Source organism: Loxodonta africana, chromosome X (assembly GCF_030014295.1).
Source record: "Loxodonta africana isolate mLoxAfr1 chromosome X, mLoxAfr1.hap2, whole genome shotgun sequence".
NCBI classification, from domain to species: domain Eukaryota; kingdom Metazoa; phylum Chordata; class Mammalia; order Proboscidea; family Elephantidae; genus Loxodonta; species Loxodonta africana.
In genome coordinates, this window is record NC_087369.1 from 55,741,872 (window position 1) to 55,765,337 (window position 23,466).

General features: G+C 45.1%; 1 protein-coding gene across 10 annotated transcripts in view; it reads left to right on the top strand.

Annotated features, from left to right (window-relative positions):
- RBM10 (RNA binding motif protein 10) overlaps nt 1–23,466 on the top strand; it is a 44,969-nt gene that overhangs the window by 14,772 nt on the left and 6,731 nt on the right. For 4 of the 10 annotated variants that reach the window (XM_064278201.1, XM_064278199.1, XM_064278198.1 and 1 more), the window contains exons 3-8: nt 14,214–14,397; nt 15,923–16,153; nt 18,010–18,079; nt 19,927–20,000; nt 21,442–21,528; nt 22,560–22,742. In XM_064278201.1, coding sequence (XP_064134271.1) covers nt 14,214–14,397; nt 15,923–16,153; nt 18,010–18,079; nt 19,927–20,000; nt 21,442–21,528; nt 22,560–22,742 — 829 coding nt within the window. Of the gene's footprint in view, nt 1–10,123; nt 13,805–14,213; nt 14,398–15,922; nt 16,154–18,009; nt 18,080–19,926; nt 20,001–21,441; nt 21,529–22,559; nt 22,743–23,466 lie in introns of those variants that run through there. The other 6 variants (XM_064278202.1, XM_064278203.1, XM_064278207.1 and 3 more) reach the window with 4 other exon arrangements.

Here is a 23,466-nt window from a genome sequence, read left to right on the forward strand (position 1 = left end):
TGTCCTTTTGTGATTAACTTATCTCACTCAGCATAATGCCCTCCAGATTCATCCATGTTGTGAAATATTTTGCAGATTCATCATTCTTTATCATTGCGTAGTATTCCATTGTGTACCATAATTTGTTTATCCATCCATCTGTTGATGGGCACTTAGGTTGTTTGCATTTTTTTGCTATTGTGAATAATGGTGCAGTGAACATGGGTTTGCATATGTCTATTCATGTGATAGCTCTTATTTCTCTAGGATATATTCCTAGGAGTGGGATTGCTAGATCATATGGTATTTCTATTTCTAGCTTTTTAAGGAGGCACCATATCATTTTCTATAATGGTTGTACTGTTTTACATTCCCACCAGCAGTGCATAAGAGTTCCAGTATTGCTGCAACTTCTCCAACGCTTGTTATTTTCTGTTTTTTTGATACATGCCAGTAATGTCAGGGTGAGTGAGTATCTCGGTGTAGTTTTGATTTGCATTTTTTCCATGGCTAATGATCTCAAGCATTTCCTCATTTGTCTGTTAGCCACCTGAATGTCTTCTTTAGTGAAACTTCTGTTCATATCCTTTGCCCATTTTTTAATTGGATTATTTGTCTTTTTGTTGTTGAGGTGTTGCAGTATCTTAGAGATTTTAGAAATTAGACCCTCGTCTAATATGTCATAGCCAAAAATTATTTCCCAGTCTGTATGTTCTCTTTTTACTTTATTGGTGAAGTCTTTTGATGAGCATAAGTGCTTAATTTTTAGGAGCTCCCAGTTACCTAGTTTATGTTTTGGTGTTTGTGCATCGTTAGTTATGATTTGTATTGAATTTATGTCTTGTATTAGGACCCCCTAGCATTGTTCCTGTTTTTTCTTCCATGATCTTTACAGTTTTAGGTTTTATATTTAGGTCTTTGATGCATTTTGAATTAGTTTTTGCATATGGTGTGTGGTATGAGTCCTGTTTCATTTTTTACAGATGGACATCTAGTTTTGCCAGCACAATTTGTTGAAGACTGTCTTTTCCCCCATTTAATGGACTTTGGGCCTTTGACAAAGATCCCCTGAACATAGGTGGATGGATTTACGCCTGGGTTCTCAATTCTGTTCCATTGGTCTGAGTGTCTGTCATTGTACCAGTACCAGGCTGTTTTGCCTACCGTGGCTGTATATTCTGAGATCAGGTAGTGTGAGGCTGCCTACTTTGTTCTTCTGCAGTAATGCTTTACTTATCCAGGGCTTTTTTCTTTTCCATATAAAGTTAGTGATTATTTTTTCCATCTCTGTTGGTATTTGGATCAGGATTCCATTCTTTCAGTAGATAGCTTTGGGTGGAGTTGACATTTTCACAATGTTGAGGCTTCCTGTCCGTGAGCATGGTTTTTCCGTTTATGTAGGTCTCTTTTGGTTTTTTGCAGTAGTGTTTTATACTTTTTTATATATAGGTCCTTTACGTTCCTGGTTATATTTATTCTTAGTATTTTATTTTTTGGAAACCCTGGTGGCGTAGTGGTTAAGTGCTATGGCTGCTAACCAAAGGGTTGGCAGTTCGAATCCGCCAGGCACTCGGAAACTCTATGGGGCAGTTCTACTCTGTCCTGTAGGGTCGCTATGGGTTGGAATCGACTCGATGGCACTGGGTTTGGTTTTTTGGTTTTTATGTCCCTGGTTAGATTTATCCTTAGTGTTTTATTTTTTGGAGCTCTGGTGGCACAGTGGTTAAGAGCTCGGCTGCTAACCAAAAGGTCAGCGGTTTGAATCCATCAGCTGCTCCTTGGATACCCTATGGAGCAGTTCTGTTCTGTCCTGTAGGGTCTCTATGAGTCGGAATTGACTCGATGGCAATGAGTTTGGCTTATTTACTTTTTTAGGGACTGTTATAAATGGTATTGTTTTCTTGTTTTCCTTTTGGAAAGTTCTTTGTTGGTATATAGGAATCCAGCTGATTTTTGTATGTTAATCTTGTTTCCTGCCACTCTGCTGAATCTTTCTATTAGTTCCAATTGTTTTCTTGTGGAATCTTTGGGGTTCTCTATGCTTAGGATCATATCTGCGAATAGGGATAGCTTACTTCTTCCTTTCCAATTTGGATGCCTTTTATTTCTTTTTCTTGCTTTATTGTTCTAGCTAGAACTTTCAGCACAGTATTAAATAGAATTGGTGATAAAGGGCATCCTTGTCTTCTTCCTGTTCTCAGGGGGAAATGCTTTCAGTCTCTCTCCATTGAGAATGATGTTGGCTATTGGTCTTGTATAGATGCTCTTTATTATGTTGAGGAATTTCCCTTCTATTCCTATTTTATCAAGAGTTTTAATCAGGAAGCGGTGTTAGACTTTATCAGATGTCTTTGTGGATTAAGATGATCATGTGATTTTTTTTGTTTGATTTATGTGGTGGATTACATTGATTAATTTTCTAATGTTGAACCATCTTTGCATAACTGATACGAATACCACTTGGTCGTGGCATATTATTTTTTTGATATGATGCTGAATTCTGTTGGGTAGAATTGTGTTGAAAATTTTGCATCTATATTCATGAGAGATACTGGTGTGTAATTTTCTTTTTTTGTGATGTCTTTGCCTGGCTTTGGTATCAGGGTTATACTGGCTTTATGGAATGAATTTAGAAGTATTCCTTCCTTTTCTATGCTCTGAAATAGTTTGACTAGTACTGGTGTGAGCTTTTCTCTGAATGGTAGAATTCCCCAGCAAAGCTGTCTGGGCCAGGGCTTTTTTGTTGTTTTGGGGAGTTTTGTTTTTTTTTTTTAAGCCTCTTTAATCTCTTCTCTTATTATGGGTCTGTTCAGATTTTTTTATTAGTTTCGTATTAGTCTGTTCATTTTGTGTTTGGGTAGGTAGTGTGTTTTTAGAAATTTGTCCATTTCTTCTAGGTTCTCAAATTTGTTGGAGTACAGTTTTTCATAGTATTCTGTTATAATCCTTTTTATTTCAGTTGGGTCTGTCGTAATGTGCCCCATCTTATTTCTTATTTGGATTATTTGCTTCCTCATCTTTTTTCCTTTTGTCAGCTTGGCCAAATGCTTTGTCGATTTTGTTGATCATTTCAAAGGACAAACTTTAGGTCTTGTTGATTCTTTCTATTTTTTTCTTTTTCATTTATTTTTGCTCTAAACTATTATTTCCTTTCTTCTGGTGGCTGTGGGCTTCTTTTGTGTTCTCTATTTGTTCAAGTTACAGGGCTAGTGTTTTGATTTTGATCTGTTGTTCATTTTTTGTGTGTGCATTTATTTCTATAAATTAATCTCTGAGCACTTCCTTTGCTTTTTCCCTAAAATTTTGGTATGATGTGTTTTCATTCTCATTTGATTCCAGGAATATGTTTATTCCCTCTTTAATTTCTTCTATTATCCAGTTATTTTTAAGCAAGGTGTTATTCATTTTCCATGTATTTGATTTTTTATCATTCCTATCCTGTTATTGATTTCTACTCTCATGATGTCGTGATCAGAGAATGCTCTGTATTATTTTGATGTTTTGAATTTCATTGGAGGTTGCTTTGTGGCCTAAAACGTGATTTGTTCTGGAGAATGTTCCTTGTGCACTGGAAGAGAATGTGTACTTTGTAGCTGCTGAGTGGAGTGTTCTGTATATGTCTTTGAGGTTCAGCTGGTTGATTTTAGCCTTTAGATCTTCTGTATCTTAGATGAGTTTCTTTCTAGATGTTCTGACCTTTACCCAGAATGGTGTGTTAAAGTCTTCCACTATTATTGTGGAACTGTCTCTTTCTCTTTTCAGTGCTGTTAGAGTTTGTTTTATGTATTTTGGAGCCCTCTTGTTGTGTGCATAGATCTTTGTTAAAATTACGTGTTCTTGGTGGATTGCCCCTTTAATCGTTATTTAATGTCTTTCCTTTTATTGTTGATTTTACCTTGAAATCTGTTTTATCTGAGATTAGTATTGCCACTTCTGCCCTTTTTTTGGTTAGTTTGCTTGATATGTTTTTTTCCCCCATCCTTTGATTTTTAATAAATTTGTCTTTGTGTCTAAGGTGTGTCTCTTGTAGACAGCATATTGATGGGTGTTTTTTTTTTAATCCTTTCTGCCATTCTCTGTCTCCTTATGGCTGCATTTAAACCATTTACGTTCAGTGTGCTTCAGTAGGTATGAGCTTATTGCTGTCATATTGGTTTTTTTGTGTGTGTGTGTTGCTGACGTTTTCTTTTTTCCTCTTAGTCTCCTGTGCTGAGGTCCTTTTGTTTGTGGATTTTCTTTTTTTTTTGTTATTGTAGATTTTGTGTTTACTGATTCTTTGTTTTTCTTTGTTATTCTAATGAATAGGTTTGTTAACATTCTTTGTGGTTACTTTGAAATTTACTCTTATCTTCCTAAGTTTGGACCAGTCTTTTATTACTTGGTATTGCTTTGACTTGCTGTCCACTGTGAGTCAGAATCGACTCAATGGCACTTAACAACAACAACAACAACAACATACCTACGCTGTTTATTGCACCTTCTATTGTTTTGTCCTTGTTATTTCTGATTGATGTCTGTGTTTCCCCGTTGTAAGTCTTTTAGTTTTGTTTTATTATTGAGAGTTCTTTACCTTGGTTGGTTTCTGGCTGATGCTGTCCTGTGTCCTAGACTCTGATTGTTATCTGATGTTGTTGGTTCTTTAACTGAAGGACTCCTTTTAATGTTTCTTGTAAGTTTGGCTTCGTTTTTGTGAACTCCCTTAATTTCTCTTTACCTTGAAACACCCTAATTTTGCCATCATATTTGAGAGAGAGTTTTGCAGGACATATTATTCTTGATTGGCAGTTTTTTTTGTTTCAAGGTTTTTATTTATGTTATTCCATTGCCTTCTTGCCTGCATAGTTTCTGCCGAGTAATCAGAGCTTAGTGTTATGGTTTCCCCTTTGTAAATGACTTTTCATTTTTCTTGAGCTCCTCTCAGGATTCTTTCTTTGTCTTTTGTTTTGACAAGTGTTATGGATTGAATTGTGTCCCCCCAAAATGTGTGTCAACTTGGCTAATCCATGTTTCCCACCAATTGTATGGTTGTCCTTCTTTTTGTGATCTGATGTATTTATTCTTTGTGTTGTAAATCCTAACCTCTATGATGTTAATGAGGCAGGATTAGAGGCAGTTATGTTAATGAAGCAGGACACAATCTACAGGATTAGGTTGTATTTTGAGTCAGTCTCTTCTGAGACATAAAAGAGAGAATCGAGCAGAGGAGAGGGAGACCTCATTATCACCAAGCAAAAACAGCCAGGAGCAGAGTCCTTTAGACCTCCCCTGTGTTGAGAAGCTCCTAGACCAGGGGAAGATCAATGACAAGGACCTTCCCCCAGAGCCAATGGAGAGAAAGCCTTCTCCTGGAGCTGGTGCCCTGAAATCAGACTTCTAGCCTCCTTGACTGTGAGAGAATAAATTTCAGTTTGCTAAAGTCATCCACTTGTGGTATTTCTGTTATAGCAGCACTAGATAACTAAGACAGCAAGTGTAATTATGATCTGTCTTGGTGACTTTCTTTTCGGGTCTGTCCTATGTGGGGTTCATTGAGCTTCTTGGGTGGTCAGCTTTTCATCTTTAGTAATATTTGGGAAGTTTTCTGCTAGCAAATCTTCAATAATCTTTTCTGTGTTTTCAATTTTCTCCCCCGTTCTGGAACACCAATATTTTTGCTCTTGATTATGTCCCACGTAATTCACTGGTTTTCTTCATTTTTTTCTTCTTTCTTCTCTCTGATTTTTCCTCAAAGTGTCGTCTATGGATTTGTCTTCAGTCTCACTGATTCTGTTTTCTTTTGTTTCAAAACTGGTACTAAAACCTTCTGTTGAGCTGTCCATTTCTGAAATCTCTTGAAGAGCTCTAAATATTAGTCTTTTGAATTTCGTATCAGGTAGTTTCACTGTCTTTTATTCTACCGGAAGGTCGTCTGATTCTTTGGATTTCATGCTGGAGCTCTGTTATTCTGTTTACTTATATGTTTTGATATCGTCCGCTGTTTCCATGACATTAAGGCATTATTTTATTTATCAATTATATGTTCGTTTGTTTCATCCTGCTTTTTTGCTTTGTTTCGATGTATCTGGGCAGGCGAGCCAGGGTTGTTTGGCTGCTTGCTTGTCTGTGGGCACGATAGTTCCCACCACCTTGTCTAGGTGGGCAGGGCAATAGCAGACAGAGTGAGTCTGCTTTGCTGTACACTAGTTTGGCAAGGTGGCTGAGGGCGACAAGGTGGGCGCTGTCTGCCTCCTGATGTTGGTCCAGTTCTGTGGGAGCATTCATAGCCCCTGGCCAGATAGGCGGGGGTGTCGTATGGGCAGTGGCGTGGGCTCACTTCCCACTGTTCGGCAGCTGGTCAAGTGGCAGGAGAACAGGGCAATACATGCCTGGTGTGGTAGTGGGCCTGAGCACTGAGGATGCTCTAGCTACAGTGGCATGTCAGAGGCCCGTGGGAAGTGGGGCTGTTGTGTGAGGCTAGGTGGAGGGGGAGGAAAAAAGAGAGAGAATTTTTTAAAAGAGTAGTCCATGGGTGGGGGCTGGGTGGACCTGGGAGCCAGCGGGAAGGGGGAAAGGTGGCATATGAGGCTAGGTGGAAGGTAGAAAGAAAAGAAAGTAAAAGAAAAAAGTAAGTGTTGGCACAGTGAGGGTGGGCAGACCCAGGGCAGCAGTGGGCCAGTGGCTTTCCAGCCAAAGCAGCATGGTGGGGTCCAGCAGTGGGGGGTGGGGGGTGTACTGGGCTATATCTGAGGGAAAAGGAAAAAATTTAAAATAGAAAAAACTGGCAGCATGGTGGGGGCCAGCAAATGGGGGCGGGTTGGACCTGAGGGCCAGTTGGAAGGGAGGTGTTTTAGTCATCTAGTGCTGCTATAACAGAAATGCCACAAGCAGATGGCTTTAACAAAGAGGAATTTATTCTCCCACAGTCCAGTAGGTTACAAGTCCAAATTCAGGGTGTCACCTCCAAGGGAAGTCTTTCTTTCTTTGTCAGCCCGGGATAAAGGTTCTTGTCCTCAATCTTCCCCTGGTCGAGGAGCTTCTTGGGCACAGGGACGCCGGGTCCAAAGGATGTGCTCTGCTCCTGGTGCTGCCTCCTTGGTGGTATAAGTCCCCAGCTCTCTGCTTACTTCTCTTTCCTTTTTCTCTCTTGAGAGATAAAAGGTGGTGCAGGCCACACCCCAAGAAAACTCCCTTTACATTGGATCAGGGGTGTGACCTGGGTAAGGGTGGTGTTACAATCCCACCCTAATCCTTTTTAACATAAAATTACAATCACAAAATGGAGGACAACCACACAGTACTAGGAATCATGGCCTAACCAAGTTGATACACATTTTGGGGGGATATAATTCAATCCATGAGAGGAGGGAATGTGATGTTCGGAGCTAGGTGGGATGGAGAAAGAAACAAAAGCAAAAAAAAATGGTGGCGCTGTGGGAACTGACAGGTAGGGTGAGGCAGACCCAGGGTAGCTGTGGACTGGTGGCTCTCTAGCCGATGCCGCAAGGCATGGCCGTGCAGGACAGGGTGGAGGTGGCGTGAAGGACTAGGTGGGAGGAAGAAGGGGGAAAAGGAGAAATGGAAAAAAATGGTGACACAGCAGGTGTAGGCGGGGCAGACGCAGAGCAGCTGTGTGCTAGTGGCTATCAGTGTGGCTGTCAGGAAGGGATGGAGGTGGCACATGGGGCTAGGTGGGAGGGAGGAAGAAAAGGAAAGAGAAAAAAATGACACAGCGGGAACCAGCCAGTGGGGGCGGGGTGGACCTGGGGTGGGGGCGAGCCAGTGCTTCTCCAGCTGAGCAGTGTGGCACAGCCCGTCAGGAAGGGCCTGAGGCAGCACACAGGGCTAGGTGGAGGAAAGAAAAAAAGGAAGGAAGGGAAAGAGAGAAAAAATGTCACATCAAGACCTGGCCAGTGAAGGCGGGGCAGACCCAGGGTGGTAATGAGCTGGTGTCTTTCCAACCAAGCTGAGCGGGAAGGGGCTGAGGCAGTTGGTGCACAGGGCTGGGTGGGAGGGAGGAAAAAAGGGGAAGAGAAAAAAAATGGTGTTGAGGGAGCAGGCTGGTGGGGGCAGGGTGGACCTGGGGCAACAGTGAACCAGTGTCTCTCCGGCCAAGCGTTGTGGTGTGGCCCATTGGGAAGCAGCATGCAGGGCAGAAGGGTGAGGAGGTGGGAAAGCATATTTCTGTGGTTACCGGTTGCTCTATCTCATATTGGGAGAATTACGAAGTTGCCATCTTGTACTCCCTGTCCAGGGTTGTTGCTGGCTGTACTCCAAGATGGCGAAGCTGTGCCACATTAGCTGATAGTTCTCCGTCAGTTTCTTCTTCTATTCTGTGCATGCTGTAGCTCTTTATACCTTAATTTAATGCTCAGGGTTCCGGGATTGACATTTGTATCTGTTTTACTTAGTTTTTCATTTTCAGATCTTTGCTGAAGAGGGACAGCCTGGTGCCTCTGCCTGTGGTGCCATGTTGGCTCCGCCCCCTCCTGGGTGATCTGGATGTGGCTTGATATCTCTCTTCCCCATCTCTGCTTCTTTTGCTTGCTTGTTTAATCTCTTTTATATATCTCAAAAGAGATTGACTTAAGAAACATCCTGCACTGATCGTGTCTCAATATGAAAAAGACAACCCATCCCCAATTGGTATTATAACCACAGATATAGGGTTTAGGATTTATAACACATATTTGGGGAGGACACAATTCAATCCATAACAATGATGTTATATATATTTTAAAAAGAGATTTGATTCGCTGTTGCATTGTAGGATATTTACATCCGTGTTCATAAGTGAAGTGGTCCTCTAATTTTCTGGTGTTTTTCTAGCATTGGAATCAAAGGCAGCTTTTGCTATTTTTCTGTTTATTGGAACAATTTGTATAAGAATTATCTGTTCCTTGAAAGCTTGGTAGAACTCACCCTTAAAAGCTCCTGGGCATGAGTTTTTGATTATCATTTGGTCTATTCTGCCAATTTTGGCATTTTATTTTTTTCAGAAATGAGCCCATTTTATGTAGGTCTTTATATATTGTTATTCAGTCTAGCTTTCTAGAAGTGTTTTATAAAAGGTTATCTGCCTTTGAAAGGTGTTTAGCTGAACTTCTCTGTGGCCAGTTTAAAGTATCCTTCCTTATCCAAATCTTTTTCTCTTCTAGAGTTTACGTAGCAAGAGTTCAATACCTACATGTATTTGCTTTCTGAGTATCACAGAGTTCAGGATTTCATCTGAAAATTCATTCACATCTGTTCATTTCTTGAATTCTCATGACTAGAGTTCAAATAGCAAGGGATACTTGTAGCAAACAAAAATGAAAAAAAGAATTTATTGTATCAAACACTGACAGCAATTTCTTCTCTGGGCATCTATCTTTAACTTTAAGGAAATAGTTTGGGTTACATGAAACTCATAAAGCCAGGGACTTTGTTTTGTTTACAGCAGTATCTCCAACACCTGGAACACTGACTGACACACAGTAAATGTCACAGTAACATTTGTTGGGTGAAGAAATAATGAACAAGCAATTACCAAAATTAGAGACAAACCAAAATGTTTGGAAATATTTTTAGAAACTAAAAGTACTTGATTAAAAAAAAGATAATTGGTTAAAATAGTAGTAAAATGATATGTTCATATAATAGAATGTTGCACAGCCGCTTAAAATGGTTTTGTAGAAGAGCATGGAAAGATGTTTATGATACATCGTTCAGAAAAGGAAGAGGTTATAAGATAGCATGATCACATTTTAATATAACGAAAAGGGGCCTAGAGGTTCACATAGGCATTATCAGTATTTTGCTACTGCAGGCAGCACTGTAGTGAGTATCTTTGTTCATATGTTGGAGTGTGTTTATAGGATTAATCTCCAGAAGAGAACTTGCTATGTCAAAGGATGTGTACGTTTACATTTTTTATCGATATAGCTGAATTTTCCTCCACAAGGGTTTATGAGAGGGCCTCCTCTCCCACACACCTTTGCCAATAAAATGTGTAATCAAATTAATTTGATCTTTGCCAGTCTTCTAGGTGAAAAATTATTTTTATTAGTATTTCTTTAATAATGAATGGTTTGTTTTATTGAGACATATTTCATTTGTACTGTTTATTCATGTCCTTTTTCCCATTTTTGATCTTTATTAACTTGTAAGAACTCTTTACAGATTAAGGAAGTTATTACCCTTTTATCTTTAAAATGAGTTGCAGATATTTTCCACATTTATGATTTATATTTTAAGTTACGGTATTTTTCCAATGTTTTATTATGAAAAAATTTCAAACATGCAGCAAAATTGGAAGAATTTTACAGTGAACACCTGTATACCTACCATTACCTTTAACATGTTACCGTACTTGCTTTTATCTCATGTTTATTTGTTATTGGTATTTTTTTTTAAAAAAATGGCTGTAACAAAACATATACCCATTCAGCATTTTCTACATGTACAGTTCAGTTACATTTATTACATTCTTCACATTGTGTCTCACTCTTGAATTTCTGCCCATACTATTTCACCACCAAGACTCTCTGCCTTCTAAACTTCTCCTCTGTGTTTTAGAGTTACTGCTGTCAGTTTGATCTCACATGGAAAAGTCTTTGAAAGAGCGCAGTGCTCAAGGCAAACATTCTTTATTATTTGAGCCAAACTTTTGCTTTGTTATTCTTTATTATTTGAGCTAAACGTTTGTTTCATTTGAAGGTGACTTCATGGCATAATTTTGGTTCAAGGCTTGAAGATCATCTCGGGGCAGTTAGATTCAGGGGTTCTTCTAGTCTCATAATGAGTCCATTAAGTCTGGTTTCTATAAGAATTTGAAATTCTGTTCCACGTTTTTTTCTCTTTTTGATCAAGATCAATCTATTGGGTCCTTGATCAAGACATTCAGTAATGGTAGCCGGGCACCAGTTAATGGTATTTTTTTTATACTGCAGATATTTTTAATTTTTACAAGACCAGATTTATGATTCTTTTCTTTCATAGCTTCTGGGTTTTGTCTTGTTTAGAAAGACCTTCCCCGTTCTTGAGGTGGTAATTTTTTTCATATGTTTTCTTTCTAATATTTTCATGATTTCTATTTTTGAACTTAAGGTTTTGATCCATCTAGAATTTATTTGCTGTAAGAAGTGAGGTAGATAAGCAGCTTTATTTTTTAGGGGTCAACAGCTTTTATCTGTAAAGGGCCAGGTAGTAAATATCTTTGGCATTGCGGACCATACAGTCTTTGTTGCAACTGCTCAACTGAAAGCAGCCATTTACAGTGGATATGGTTGTGTTCTAATAAAACTTTATTTAAGGCGATTGGATTTGGCCCACTGGCTGTAGTTGGCTGACCCCTGGGATGATGGTTATCACAGCTACATAATTACTGACAAATCCATTTTCCCTGTTAATTTGAAATGCAACCTTTGGTTTATACCAAATTTCCATGTGTATTTTTGTGTATATGGACTCTATTCCATTTCACTGAGTTCTACCTTTATGTTTTAATATTTGGTAGCACTCCTCTCCCCTCATTAGTATTTTTTTAACAGAATTTTCCTGACTCTACTAAGTTGTTTACTATCGTTTGCTGTTATAAACAATGCTGCAGTGAGTAATGTTTTTACATGCGTACAAATATATCTGTATATTAGATTCCCAGAAGTGGAATTGTGGGTCAGTGAGTATATAGATTTTTAGTTTTGTCAGCTAGTACCAAATTCCCTCTGTAGGGGTGTACCATTTTCACTCCCACCAGCAATGTGAGGGTACCTATTTTCTATACAGCCTTGCCAACAGTTTGTTGTCAAACATTTGAACTTAAGCACATCTGCTGGGTTAAAAATGGTCTATCACAAATATTCCTTACAGAATTCCAAATAATACATATGAATATTCTTCTCCAGTGGGTAGAGCTTAATTCCCCTCCCCTTGAGTGTTTTTTTGAGTGTGGGCTGGACTCAGTGACTCACTTTCAAAGAATAAAGTATGGAAAGGGAAAAATTGAAACTTATCAGTGGGAAAACCTGGCAAACACCATTTTAACCAGGTAGTCAGGGTTAACCTCAGTGATGAGTCATATTGTTATCATGTACTCCCGGATATGATGTGATGTGATATGATATGTGATGAGCGTACCTCACTTCCCTGGTATTCTTTTTAAAAATCCATAACCCAAGTATAATCATGAGAACAAATCAGACAAACCCAAATAGAGGGAATTCTACAAAATATCTGACCACTACACTTCCAAATTGTCTAGGTCATAAAAAAACGAGGAAAGACTGAGAAACTTTCACAGACCAGAGGAGACTAAGGAGACATGATAACTAAATGCAGTATGATATCTTCGATTAGATCTTAGAACAGAAAAACCACATTAGTGAAAATACTGATGAAATCCAAATAAAGTCCGTGGTTTAGTTAATAGTTTTGATGAAATGTACCATGATTTTGTTAGCATTAGGGGAACTGGGTGAAGGGTATATGGAAACTCTGTATTATCTTTGAACTTTTCTGTAAATCTAGAATTATTTCAAAATAAAAAATTTGTTTAGAAAATGGTCTATCAGCGTAGTATTAATTTTCATCTTTCATTGTGGGTGAGATGGAAACCCTGGTGGCGTAGTGGTTAAGTGCTACGGCTGCTAGCCAAGAGGTCGGCAGTTTGAATCCACCAGACGCTCCTTGGAAATTCTATGGGGCAGTTCTACTCTGTCCTACAGGGTCGTTATGAGTCGGAATCGACTCAACAGCAGTGAGTTTGGTTTGGTTTATTATGAGTGATAGAGCAACTTTTCAAGTACAAATCATTTGTATTTCTTTTCTGTGAATTCTGCTCATGCTTTTCCCTGTATTTTTTCCCAGTTGATTGTTTATCTTTTGACTTAATTTTTTTTTGTTTTTTACAAGCAGAAGTACTTTACTTTTATATAGTTGAACTTAATAATCTTTTTTTTATGGCTTCTGCTTTTGGAGTCATAGCTAGGATTTCCCTATTTCAAGGTACAAAGAAATTATCCTGTGTTTTCTTTATTGACTTTTATGGTTTCATTTTTTCCATTTAAATCTTTTAATCTATCTCAAATGTATCCTGGTATATATGTGTAAGTATTGTCATAACATCTTGCACATATCTAGATATTTAACCTTTTTGATGTGCTTATACTTTGGGTCTTTATTTCTGCAGGTTAATTTTGTACCCAGCATCCTTATTGACTTATTATCTGTAATCATTTTTCAGTTGATTCTCTTAGGTTTTCCAGGCATACCCTCATATCACCTACAAATAATGGTAATTTTGCCTTCTCCTCTCCAGCTTTTAATTCTTATTCTTCATTCCTTTGTTTAATTGCACTAGCCAGTATCTTTAGAATAATATTAAATAATGGTGTTGATAGTGGACATTCTAGTATTGTTCCTGACCAGAGTTGGAATCCTGCTAGTAGTATTCTACCAAGGTATCTGTTTTTTCTTGCCTGTTCATGTTTTCTTTTTAAAAATATAAACATGTTTTGACTATAGTAAATTTTTAATTATTATTTTATCTAAAAAATAATTACTGAGTACCAGGCACTGTGCTAAGCTTTAGGGAATATGATAGTGAACCAAATGGATATGGTGCCCTCATTTTATGGAACTCACAATCTAGTATTTTTTAAAATCATAAAAGAAATGCAAATTAAATCAACTTTGAGATAATTATTTTACAGTTATTGCATAGGAGAAATTTTAACAAAACAGCTTCCAGTGCTAGCAAGGTGGCCGTGAAACAGAGGGGCAGGGTGGCGCAGTGCACGATGAGGCGGAGAGGGAGAGAGGTCGGCAGGGACCTCACCCCGCAGGACCCTGCAGACCTTGTAGGACCTTGGTGAGCATTTTGGTGTTTTATCTTGAGAATAAGAGGGAGCCATTGAAGGGAGTGGTACGGTTGGGTTTGATTGGCTTTGCCTTATAGAACACTCACACTTGTTGGGATGTAAAGAATGAGCTGGGGGAGGCCTGGGTGGAGGTGAGGAGATTAGTCAGGAGGCCACAAGCGAAGTCTCAATAAAGGAAGGCAGACGTGTGGGCCAGAGAGGTGGGGGAGGGATGGAGAAAAGTGGATTGGATTTGAGAGAGAGGCGAGAGCTTGCCCCATGGGGTAAAGATTTAGGAATCCCTGTTTGGAGGGTGGGTGGGACTGAGAACCTAGAGGGAGTGGGCAGGGATCACCCTTATCTCTTATACCTTTTTCAGAAAGGACTGCCTCTAATGCCTCCCCATTCTTCTTCCCCCAGAGGTGGTCGTGGAGACAGGACTGGCCGCTATGGAGCCACTGACCGCTCACAGGATGACAGTGGGGAGAGCCGCAGCCGAGACCACGACTACCGGGACATGGACTACCGTTCGTATCCCCGCGAATATGGCAGCCAGGAGGGCAAGCATGATTATGACGACTCATCCGAGGAGCAGAGTGCAGAGGTGAGGCCTGGGGAGAGCTGGGCCAGGCCTGGGTGGGGAGGACTCCTGAAGGGCCTCTGCGTCAGGCTGCAGCACCATGTGCAGGTAGCTCTCAGCTCCCATGCCTTTGGACTGTGCTGGGTGGCTTTGCCTCACCTGAAGGGTCTGTGCCCATTCTTTTTTTAAGGGGTGCTCTACTGATTTGGCTTCCACATGCTTGGCTCTACCTCTGAAGGCCCCGGCTATCACCTCTTTCCCTTCTTCCCTGTTGTTCAGTGATTCATTGAACCCTGTGGTTCACTGCAAGCCCTGTACTGCCTTCTCCCAGCCCATTTAGGACACTTGAAGAGTTCTCACATGGGATCTGGCGCCTGAGGTTGGGAGGGCACCTGGGGGAATAGGATATTACCAAACAGAGCAGTTTCAGGAGGCCAACCATGGGCATTCCCAGTGATGACAGAGCTCCTAGACAGAAGGAAGGAGCCCTCAGTTCTTTCCTTTGGGCTCAGGGGGTAGCCAATTCCATGTTGGGTAGCTACCCTTAGCCTGAGGGGTGAGGATAATATTCACCATCAGGGAACCAACATATGAGGGGGAGAAGCACCCTTGGGAACCCCAGTTTGATGGGGCAGTCAGGGCCCTGGTCCAAGCAAGCACATAGTTCTCCTGTGGGGGTGGGGGTGGGGAGGGTATCCTCACAACTCCAGCCCTGGAAGCCAGAGTGCCACCCTTTGAAGGGTCCAGTGCAAAGACCCCAGTGGTAGACCACCAGCTTTGGTGGGTGTACCAGGGGATGACAGTAGCCATGCTTCCCCAGTGGCAGCTTTTGAGCTGTGCCTGGATATCTCCAGGGGCACTGAGTGGGTCCTGGGTCGACCCAGTGGGAAGAGTGGGAGTGGGGTGCTGAGTTAGCCAGCCCTCCTGAGGGCTGGAGGGGTATGGACCCAGGCCTGGCTGGGTTAGTCCTGGCATGGGTTGGGTAAAAACTAAGAACCCAGCAACCACACCCTGTTTTGAGGGATACTGGTGGTGGTGGAGGACTGGCCCAGGCTTAAGATTAGGCACTGAAGGGCAGCATCTGTGGCCCTCGTACCTTTGCCAGCTCTTGCTGGCTGGCTCTGGCTGAGATTTTATGCTGTTTCTATGCCCACAGCTTGATTGCATAGGAGACGGACGGCCTTCTGTGGCTTGTGGAACAATTGTGCACACACTAGCTAGATTGGTGAGGGTGGGGGCAGGGAGGAACAGAGGACAGAGTCTAGTGTGCGAACTCCAAAGGAGGCTTAAGCTGTGTCTGGTGACCTGCCTGCCCATAGGAGTTGTTTCCCCTACCGCCACTAAAACTGCCACCAATCTCCCCCTACCCCCCGCCCCAGAAGGGCTGCAGTCCAGGGCCTACCCACCCTGTCTGCCTTGAGCCTTTAACCGGAGCCCGCCCACCCCTGGCTTTCAGAGCCTGCTTGCCTCAGAGAGCCAGTGGCCAGCCCCTAGGCTCGCCCCAGACTGACTGCCAGTCTGGTGTCTCTCATCTCGTTCTGTTGGCCAGGATTCGTACGAGGCCTCCCCGGGCTCCGAGACTCAGCGTAGGCGGCGGCGGCGGCACAGGCACAGCCCCACCGGCCCACCAGGCTTCCCCCGAGACGGCGACTATCGGGACCAGGACTATCGGACCGAGCAAGGGGAGGAGGAGGAGGAGGAGGAGGATGAGGAGGAGGAGGAGAAGGCCAGTAACATCGTCATGCTGAGGATGCTGCCACAGGCAGCCACTGAGGATGACGTACGTGCCCCCCATGGCCCCGGGCAGGTGGCAGAGCAGGAGGCCAGATTGGGTCTTTGCCAGGGCCCTCATCTTCTCCCCCACTCCTTCCCTCACCCCCAACCTCAGCGCCTTTCAACCCCTCTCCCCAACTGGCTCCTGCCCCCAGCACTGATCCATCCTCTGTGGGCAGGCCCTGTAGTCTCCTGGTCTGGAAGGGAGGAGTGTTGAATAGGTCCGCTTGACCAAGGGGGTGGTGGTGGTGTTGGGTGTCTGGCAATCATGGGCATGGGAGGGAGATGTGCATTCCTCCTGCACATTCCACTAGTCATCCACCCCTTCTGCATATGTTGATCAAGGGCCAGGACTCGCCAGGCCCAGTGCTGCAGCGCTAGGTATTGCTGGTAGCAGAGATGATGCTGGTTCCCTCCCAACCTAGGGGATCCCCATGGGATTTCTTGAAATTTATTTCTCATTCTTTCCCAATGCCTTTCGTCAGTATCATCAAATCTCATCACTGACCTGGTACCAGAGCCTTGGGTTCTTCTCTTACTCTTCTTCTGGCTGCTGACAGCTTCCCCACCCTGTTTTCCTTTGTGACATTCTCTCTCATCTTCCTCCCTTTTCTCCTGTTCTTTCTCATACAGACTCCTTGTAACGATCCACGTATAAGCCCCATGAGGCCCCCTGGACTAGCCTCCTTACTTAGCTTCTCTGATTTCCCAGTGAACTCTCTATCAGCACTCTCTGAATCTTGTAGCAGAGAAAATCCCACCTGCATATTTGAGAGCTAGATGCTCTTGTCCAGAGTCAGTAGTAGTTGACTGCTTACATTTGCTGAGGCTTTACCACATGGTGGACCACATGCCAAGCCTGATTAATCTTCACAGTGGCCTGTCAGGGAAGATACTCTTTGTAATCCAGTCCTACAGATGAGGAAACCAAGCCCCTGAGCAGTCAAAGTGACTTGCCTCAGGTGCCACAACCAGTGAGTGGCAGAGCGGAGTCGGGGTCTGACCCCTAGAGCTGCACCCTAGAGCCCACATTCTTGCTGTTTCCGGAACCCTTCCTGAGTGTTTGGAGTCCCAATAGACTGTTTATCTTTCCTTTTCATCCTTGTGACAGCCCTGTGGTGTGTTAATCGCCTTTCTGTTGTTTAACCTGATGAGAAAACTGACGCCCAGAGGCATTAAGACTACTGCCTGAGAATGTTTGGCCTAGGCTCCCAGTCCTCCTCAAGAGGCCTCACTAGCCTAGAGACCCTACCTCACCTGGTCCAAATCCTAAATTGCCCCTACAGCTTTCCTCTGGCCTACTTATCCAGGGAACTTTCCCAAACCCTAAGCACCTCCCTAAATTACTGCTACACTCATGGTCTTAGACGCATGGCTAAGATGTGCTTAGACTCCAGTCCTTCCCAGTTTGGTATTTGTGTCATGGGTTTCTTTTGATGCAGTCTGGAGGGTAATCTCTTTGAGGTAGATACAAATTGTGTCCCAGCTTTCCTTGTTTTGTGACTGCCATCAAGCCCGTTGTTAGATCACCCCCTGCCCCACCATTCATGAATTGCTGGCTTGCTTTCTCTCGTTGTTCTGTGTGCCCCCCCAGGGGTCATCATGCTGCCATCCTTAACCTTGCACTGTGCCCTTTCTCCATTTGAGTCACTTTCTGCAAGTCTGGGGTTGAAAGCTGACTGGGTGGGTGCTGGTGTGGGGGTAGAGGTATTGTTGCTCGGAGAAGAGCCCTGAGTGAGGAAGAGGAGACAGTGGGTGCAAATCCTCGATGACCACTCAGGGTCCTGGAGGCCTCCAGCCAGCCTCAACTATCCAGCAGCCCCTCTTGTGCTGAGCCTGCCCCATTCTGTATCTCCCATACAGATCCGTGGCCAGCTGCAGTCCCACGGGGTCCAAGCACGGGAGGTCCGGCTGATGCGGAACAAATCCTCAGGTGAGCTTTTTTGTTCCAGTGCCCTCCCTTCTTCTGGCCAGCTTCAGCCTTCAAATCTCCCTCCTGCCTCTGCCATCTCCCTCACCCTCCCTGCCTTCCTGCCACAGCTGGGAATGGGCAGATTGGGGGGGGTACCCTCTCTTCCTTCTCTCACCCTCACCCTACTCTCCTCACCCAAAAGCCTCATTCATGGGGCTATCAGGGAGGGGGATGCAGCTCTGAGCTGAGTGCTCCCCGGGGGCAGGGCCAGGGCCAAGCTCCGGGGAACCTCCTCTTTGGGACTCTTGAGTATCTGAGATGGTAACCTCCCCCTCCCAAGCACACTCTTCCCTCTCCTTTCTTCTCCGTCCCCTGTGCCTCACCCCCCCTCCCCGACACACACACATTTTTCTGGTAACAGCCTCTGACCAGAAAGTAGGTTGGACATGGCCCCACCCATGTACCTCAGGAGGGGAGGCAAGGGATGGCTCTTGTCCAAGGGTGCATCCCGAGGAGCAGCCAGGAATTCCTGGCCTCACCTGTTCCCTCCCTCCTTCTTGCAGGCTGCTTGGAGTTGGCCTGAGGTTAGCAGGGCGGTAGGGGAGGGAGTTGTCTCTGCAGGACCTTTGGCCTAGGCCCCCCAAGGCAGGCACAGTGGGGCCTCACTCTGCCTAGGCTTCTCTCTCCATCTCTCAGTCTCTCTTCTGCCCCTACCTCTCTCTCTCCTCTCTCTCCTCTCTCTCTCTCTCTCTCTCTCTCTCTCTCTCTCTCTCTCTCTCACCATTCTATCCTCCTATGCATCCTATGGCCTATGGTTGTTCTTTCAGAGATGAAGCATGCCTCCTAAGCCCCGCTACACCTAAGCTCTCCCTGTGTATCCACCTCTAAAGGAAGAGATGCTTCCTGAGGACTCAAGCCCTGAATCCCTTTGCCAACCCTGACCAGGCCTGGAGTCTGTCATGGTAGCGTGTAGGTCACACTCTGCTTCACCCCAGCTAGGCCTCATGCTGACAGAGATTCTAGGTCTCCCTCCCCCACAAGGAGATATCCCAACTGCAGCCCCCTCTATGGCCCTGGGCTCTTTACCCAGGCACACACTGTTTCTTACTCTAAGATCCTCCTGGCCAATCCCAGCCCCCATTGTCCTTCTGTCCAGGAGGACCTGGACTGTTCATGGTTGTCATCTCCCCAACTTGGTCCTGAGGTTGCTCTCTGGTGAGGCCCACTTCCCATGCACTGTGGAGAGGCTGAGGTTAGCTTGTGCCTCTTAATTCCCCCCAGTTCCTCATAAGCCTGGAGCATTCCTAGCCTAACGTAGCCAAGCTCCTCTTTTACTTCTTTACTTAAACACCTGTTGAATTAAACATCTCCTGAATGCCCCTGGCCTTGTGTGGGCCCCACCCTTGAGTTACTTACTCTGGCATGTATGGAGCCAGCAGCCTTCCCACCTTCCTGTCTTTCCTTCTCTGGAGACAGACCTGTACTTGTAGCCTTCCCCTCCTAGCTTCTTCTCTCTGTCACTGTCACCCCAGGCTGGCCCGGTAGGTCTGCCTGAGCCCCTTCTCTTTGTCTCTCTTCCCAGTTGGTGTGTGTGTATCTCCCTTGACCCCACACTCTGGCATCTCTCCTACTCTGTTTTCCTCCCTCCTCTCGCCTTTCCTCTTCCTGTCTCCTCCAGCCATCTGCCTTGCCTCCCACTCCTCTAGTCTCTCTCTCTCTGATTGATTCTCTCTCTTCCTCTCTCTTTCCTCTTCCCCCTTCCCTCTCTGCCCCCCCGGTCCTCTCCCCTCGGGTCCCGCCCCCGGGAACGCCGCGTGTCCAAAGCTGTTGACTAACCCACTGCGTCTGTATCTGAATGCTGTCTCCAGGTCAGAGCCGGGGCTTCGCCTTCGTCGAGTTTAGTCACTTGCAGGACGCTACACGATGGATGGAAGCCAATCAGGTTGCTTTGCCGCACTTGAACCCCCCCCCAAACAAATACTACTATGTAATCAAACGCTCCCCATCGCCTGGTTCTTATGGACACAGTTCCCTGCCCTGTGGCCCCACGTCCCATCCCCCCCCCAGCCCTTCTCTCTGTCCCCTTCCTGACCCTCACTATCTCCTTTTCCCACCTCTCGCTACCCCACTGGGCTTCCCATCAAGAACCCATGCTCACCATTGGCCCCTTCCTACCACCAGGCACTAGCTCTGCCCCTCTACTTCTCCTGGCTGAGCCTTCAGAGAAAGAGCTACCAGGGTGGGTTCTTTCACCTAGGTTCCCACTCCCCAGGGAGTGAGGCCTGTCCATCCTGGGGCCTGGGTAGGGTGTGTCCTAGGGGGACCACCCTGCTCTGGGGTTAGCCAAAGCCAGGACTTTGTTCCACTCTCAGGCACTGCTGGAAATCCAGCTACTGGGAAACTTAGTTGTTCACATACTAACTAGTAAGCCCCATTTTGTTAGCTCTCTCCCTGCATGTGAATTTGGCCTTTTGAGTTCCATGCAAGAGGACAGCGCTGCTCTGTTGATCTAAAGCACCAGTCAAGTGTGATAGTTTCGTTCATGCCCCGGACACACTTTGGTTGCCCCTACCTCTCCCACCACACATACCTACCACAGGAATTACCACCTCAGGCAAACCCATGTCTTCTCAGCAAGGAGCTGTGCACAGCCAGCAAGAAAGGGAGCCTGCTTCCCCAGTCCAGCATAAGATCTCTACCCAGCAGCTTTGGGACCTTCAGAGACCCAAGAATCTGCTCTGGTCACCCATCCCCAGCCAAGATCACTGGCATAGGGCATTGAAGAAAAGCTTCAGGGAAGGAAGGACTTGGGGCGGGCAAGGGTGGAAGGGGGCAGATGTAATGAAATGGGGGAATCCCAGCAGGAGCAGCAGGCTAGCGCGATGGGCCCAGGACCCAGCCATCCATGGGAAGACAGCCTCATGGCAGGAACTTGTGTTTTTCAAATATGGCTCTGTCTTTTTCCCCTCCTCCAGCACTAGCGTGCGTGTACTCTCTTTCTCTTTCTCTCTCCCTCCTTCCCTCTCCCCAAGTGTAGCTTGTGTAGTGCTGGCCCTGGGTGTGGCCTGGTAGTGTCAGGGCCAAGTGGGGATTTTCCCCACTGTCTGGCAAGCGTCGGTTAGCTGAGCACTGTGTGCCTGGTGGTGTGTGTTCACATGTGTGTGTCCGTGTGCCCGGAAAAGCAGCAAACAGCTGCGCCCGAGAGCTGTGGCGCTTTCCCTCCCTCCTTCCCTTCCTTCTTCCCTTCGTCCGTTCTCCGACCTCCCTCCTTCCCTGTCCCTCATCCATCCAGCTGAAGGGCTCGCTCACTCTCTTCTCCTGTGCTGAAACGGTGCGTGGGGCACTGCTGCCTGGGCCTCACGGTGGTCTGCTTTTTCCCGCAGCACTCCCTCAACATCCTGGGCCAGAAGGTGTCCATGCACTACAGTGACCCCAAGCCCAAGATCAACGAGGACTGGCTTTGTAATAAGGTACAGGGGCAACAAGCAGCATTTGCCATCGATAGAGACAACAGCAACGGTGGCGGCAGCATCTCTGTCTGGGGCCTCTGAGGGGTGTGGGCATTGAGGACTGACTCAGCTCAAGTACTACTGTCCCTGGCCATACACCCATCCATCCAGTCATCTATCAATTTGCCCAAAAATGTGTGCTGAGCTTTCACTCAATGCCAGGCTCTCTGCTCTCATGAAACACAATCTTGCCTGGATTCCCAGTAGACTTTAAACAAATATTTACATGAGTGACTAATTAGCGACAGTGTAGGCATAAACATGGTACGTAGAATGTGCACTACAGGAGCCGAACTGGCTGAGATTAGAGTATCCCAGATCTGCCTTGATTTTGGTCAGGATACTTAACCTCTCTTTCCGTGTCTCTAAGATGGGAATAATAATGATACCTCTCCCAAAAGGTAGTTGTAATGATTAAAATGCATTGATGTGTGGGTAACATTTAGAACAGCACCCGGCCCACAATTGACTCTGTTATTATGAAAGAAAAGCACAGGGTGTTCTGAGAGTCTGTATTAAGTGACCCAGCCTAGAAGACCACTCTGACAAAGCCGCATCAAAACTAAGACCAAAAGGGCATGGTTGTAGGTTTTGTGGTCATCTCCATATTACATAGGAGGAAGCTGAGGCTCGGAGGGGTGGCGGGGGGGTGGGCTGCGGGTGAGCCTTTAGCCGTGACTTGTTCCTGATCACAGGGGCCATGGATGTCACAATGGGTTCAGATTTACCCTTGGGGCCCCCTGGGGGCCTGCCTCACAACCAACCCAAAGCCAGCCTTGTGGTTCCACAGCCTATAGCCATCTGTCAGTCCTGAAACCTACGGGGAAGACTGAGAGGTTGTAGAGGCTCCGACGCACTCTCCAAGAAGTATTCTGCCTAGTAAGGGGGAGTGGCTTCTGTTTGTTTAAAAAAAAAGGGGGGGTGGGTGTTCAGTGTCTCTGGAGAGATAGGGACAAAGTGATAGCAGAACTCCATCCCTCCTATATTTTCAGATACTCCTCGAAACCAGGGACTTATCTTCGACTCCTTCCCCTCCTTTATCCCCTGCATCCTGTTGGTCACCAGGTCCTGTTGCTTCCATCACAGAAATGCCACCTTCCCTCCCTTGCCATTTCCGCTGCTCATGCCAATCCTCACGCCCTCTCACCCAGACAATCGCTGCGGACCCCTCTCTGGTATGCTGGCCTCCTGCCCTTTCACTGTAACATTCCTAAAAACCAGCTCTGAGCATGACCTTCTTTCTCTGCTTAAAATCCCTACAACTCTGAGCTTAGGCATGAAGACCCTCCATAATCTAGCATCATCTTCCCTCTCCAGCCTCAGCTTTTGCCTTTACCTTCATTTTCCTACACCAGCTATGGAAAATCTGTTGTCCCCTCTGCTGGGAATCCCTTCCCAGCAAAAAAAAAAAAAAAAAAAAAAACTTCTGGGCATCCCAAATCAAACGTCCCTCCTTCTGTGCAGCCCACCGTGAATCTCCCGTTGATGGACAATCCACACAGACTGACCTATCTCTCTGCTGTTAGGCCATGAGGGCAGAGGCCACATCCTTGGCACATGGGGCAGGGCCTGACACAGGATCAGTGCTCGGTGCCTGACTGGGGAACAGAGATAAAAGTGTAGTGGAAGCTCAGGGGTTTCCAGAGGCGGGAATATCCAAGGAAGATTTCTCAAGAGCAGTAGAATCCAACCCAGTCCTGGAGAGAAAGGAGGGGTGGGCATTTGGAAAGAGAGGCTACCAGGTTCTAGGGATAGAAACATTGAAGGTTTCTGAACGGGAGCATATTTTGGAAAGAGGAAACCTGCTAAAGGGATTGGGGGAGGGGTATCCCTGGGAGTTGGTATTCCCTGAGGAGGAAAGTGAGGGGAGAAGGCAGCAGTTATAATGGGGATGGGGGA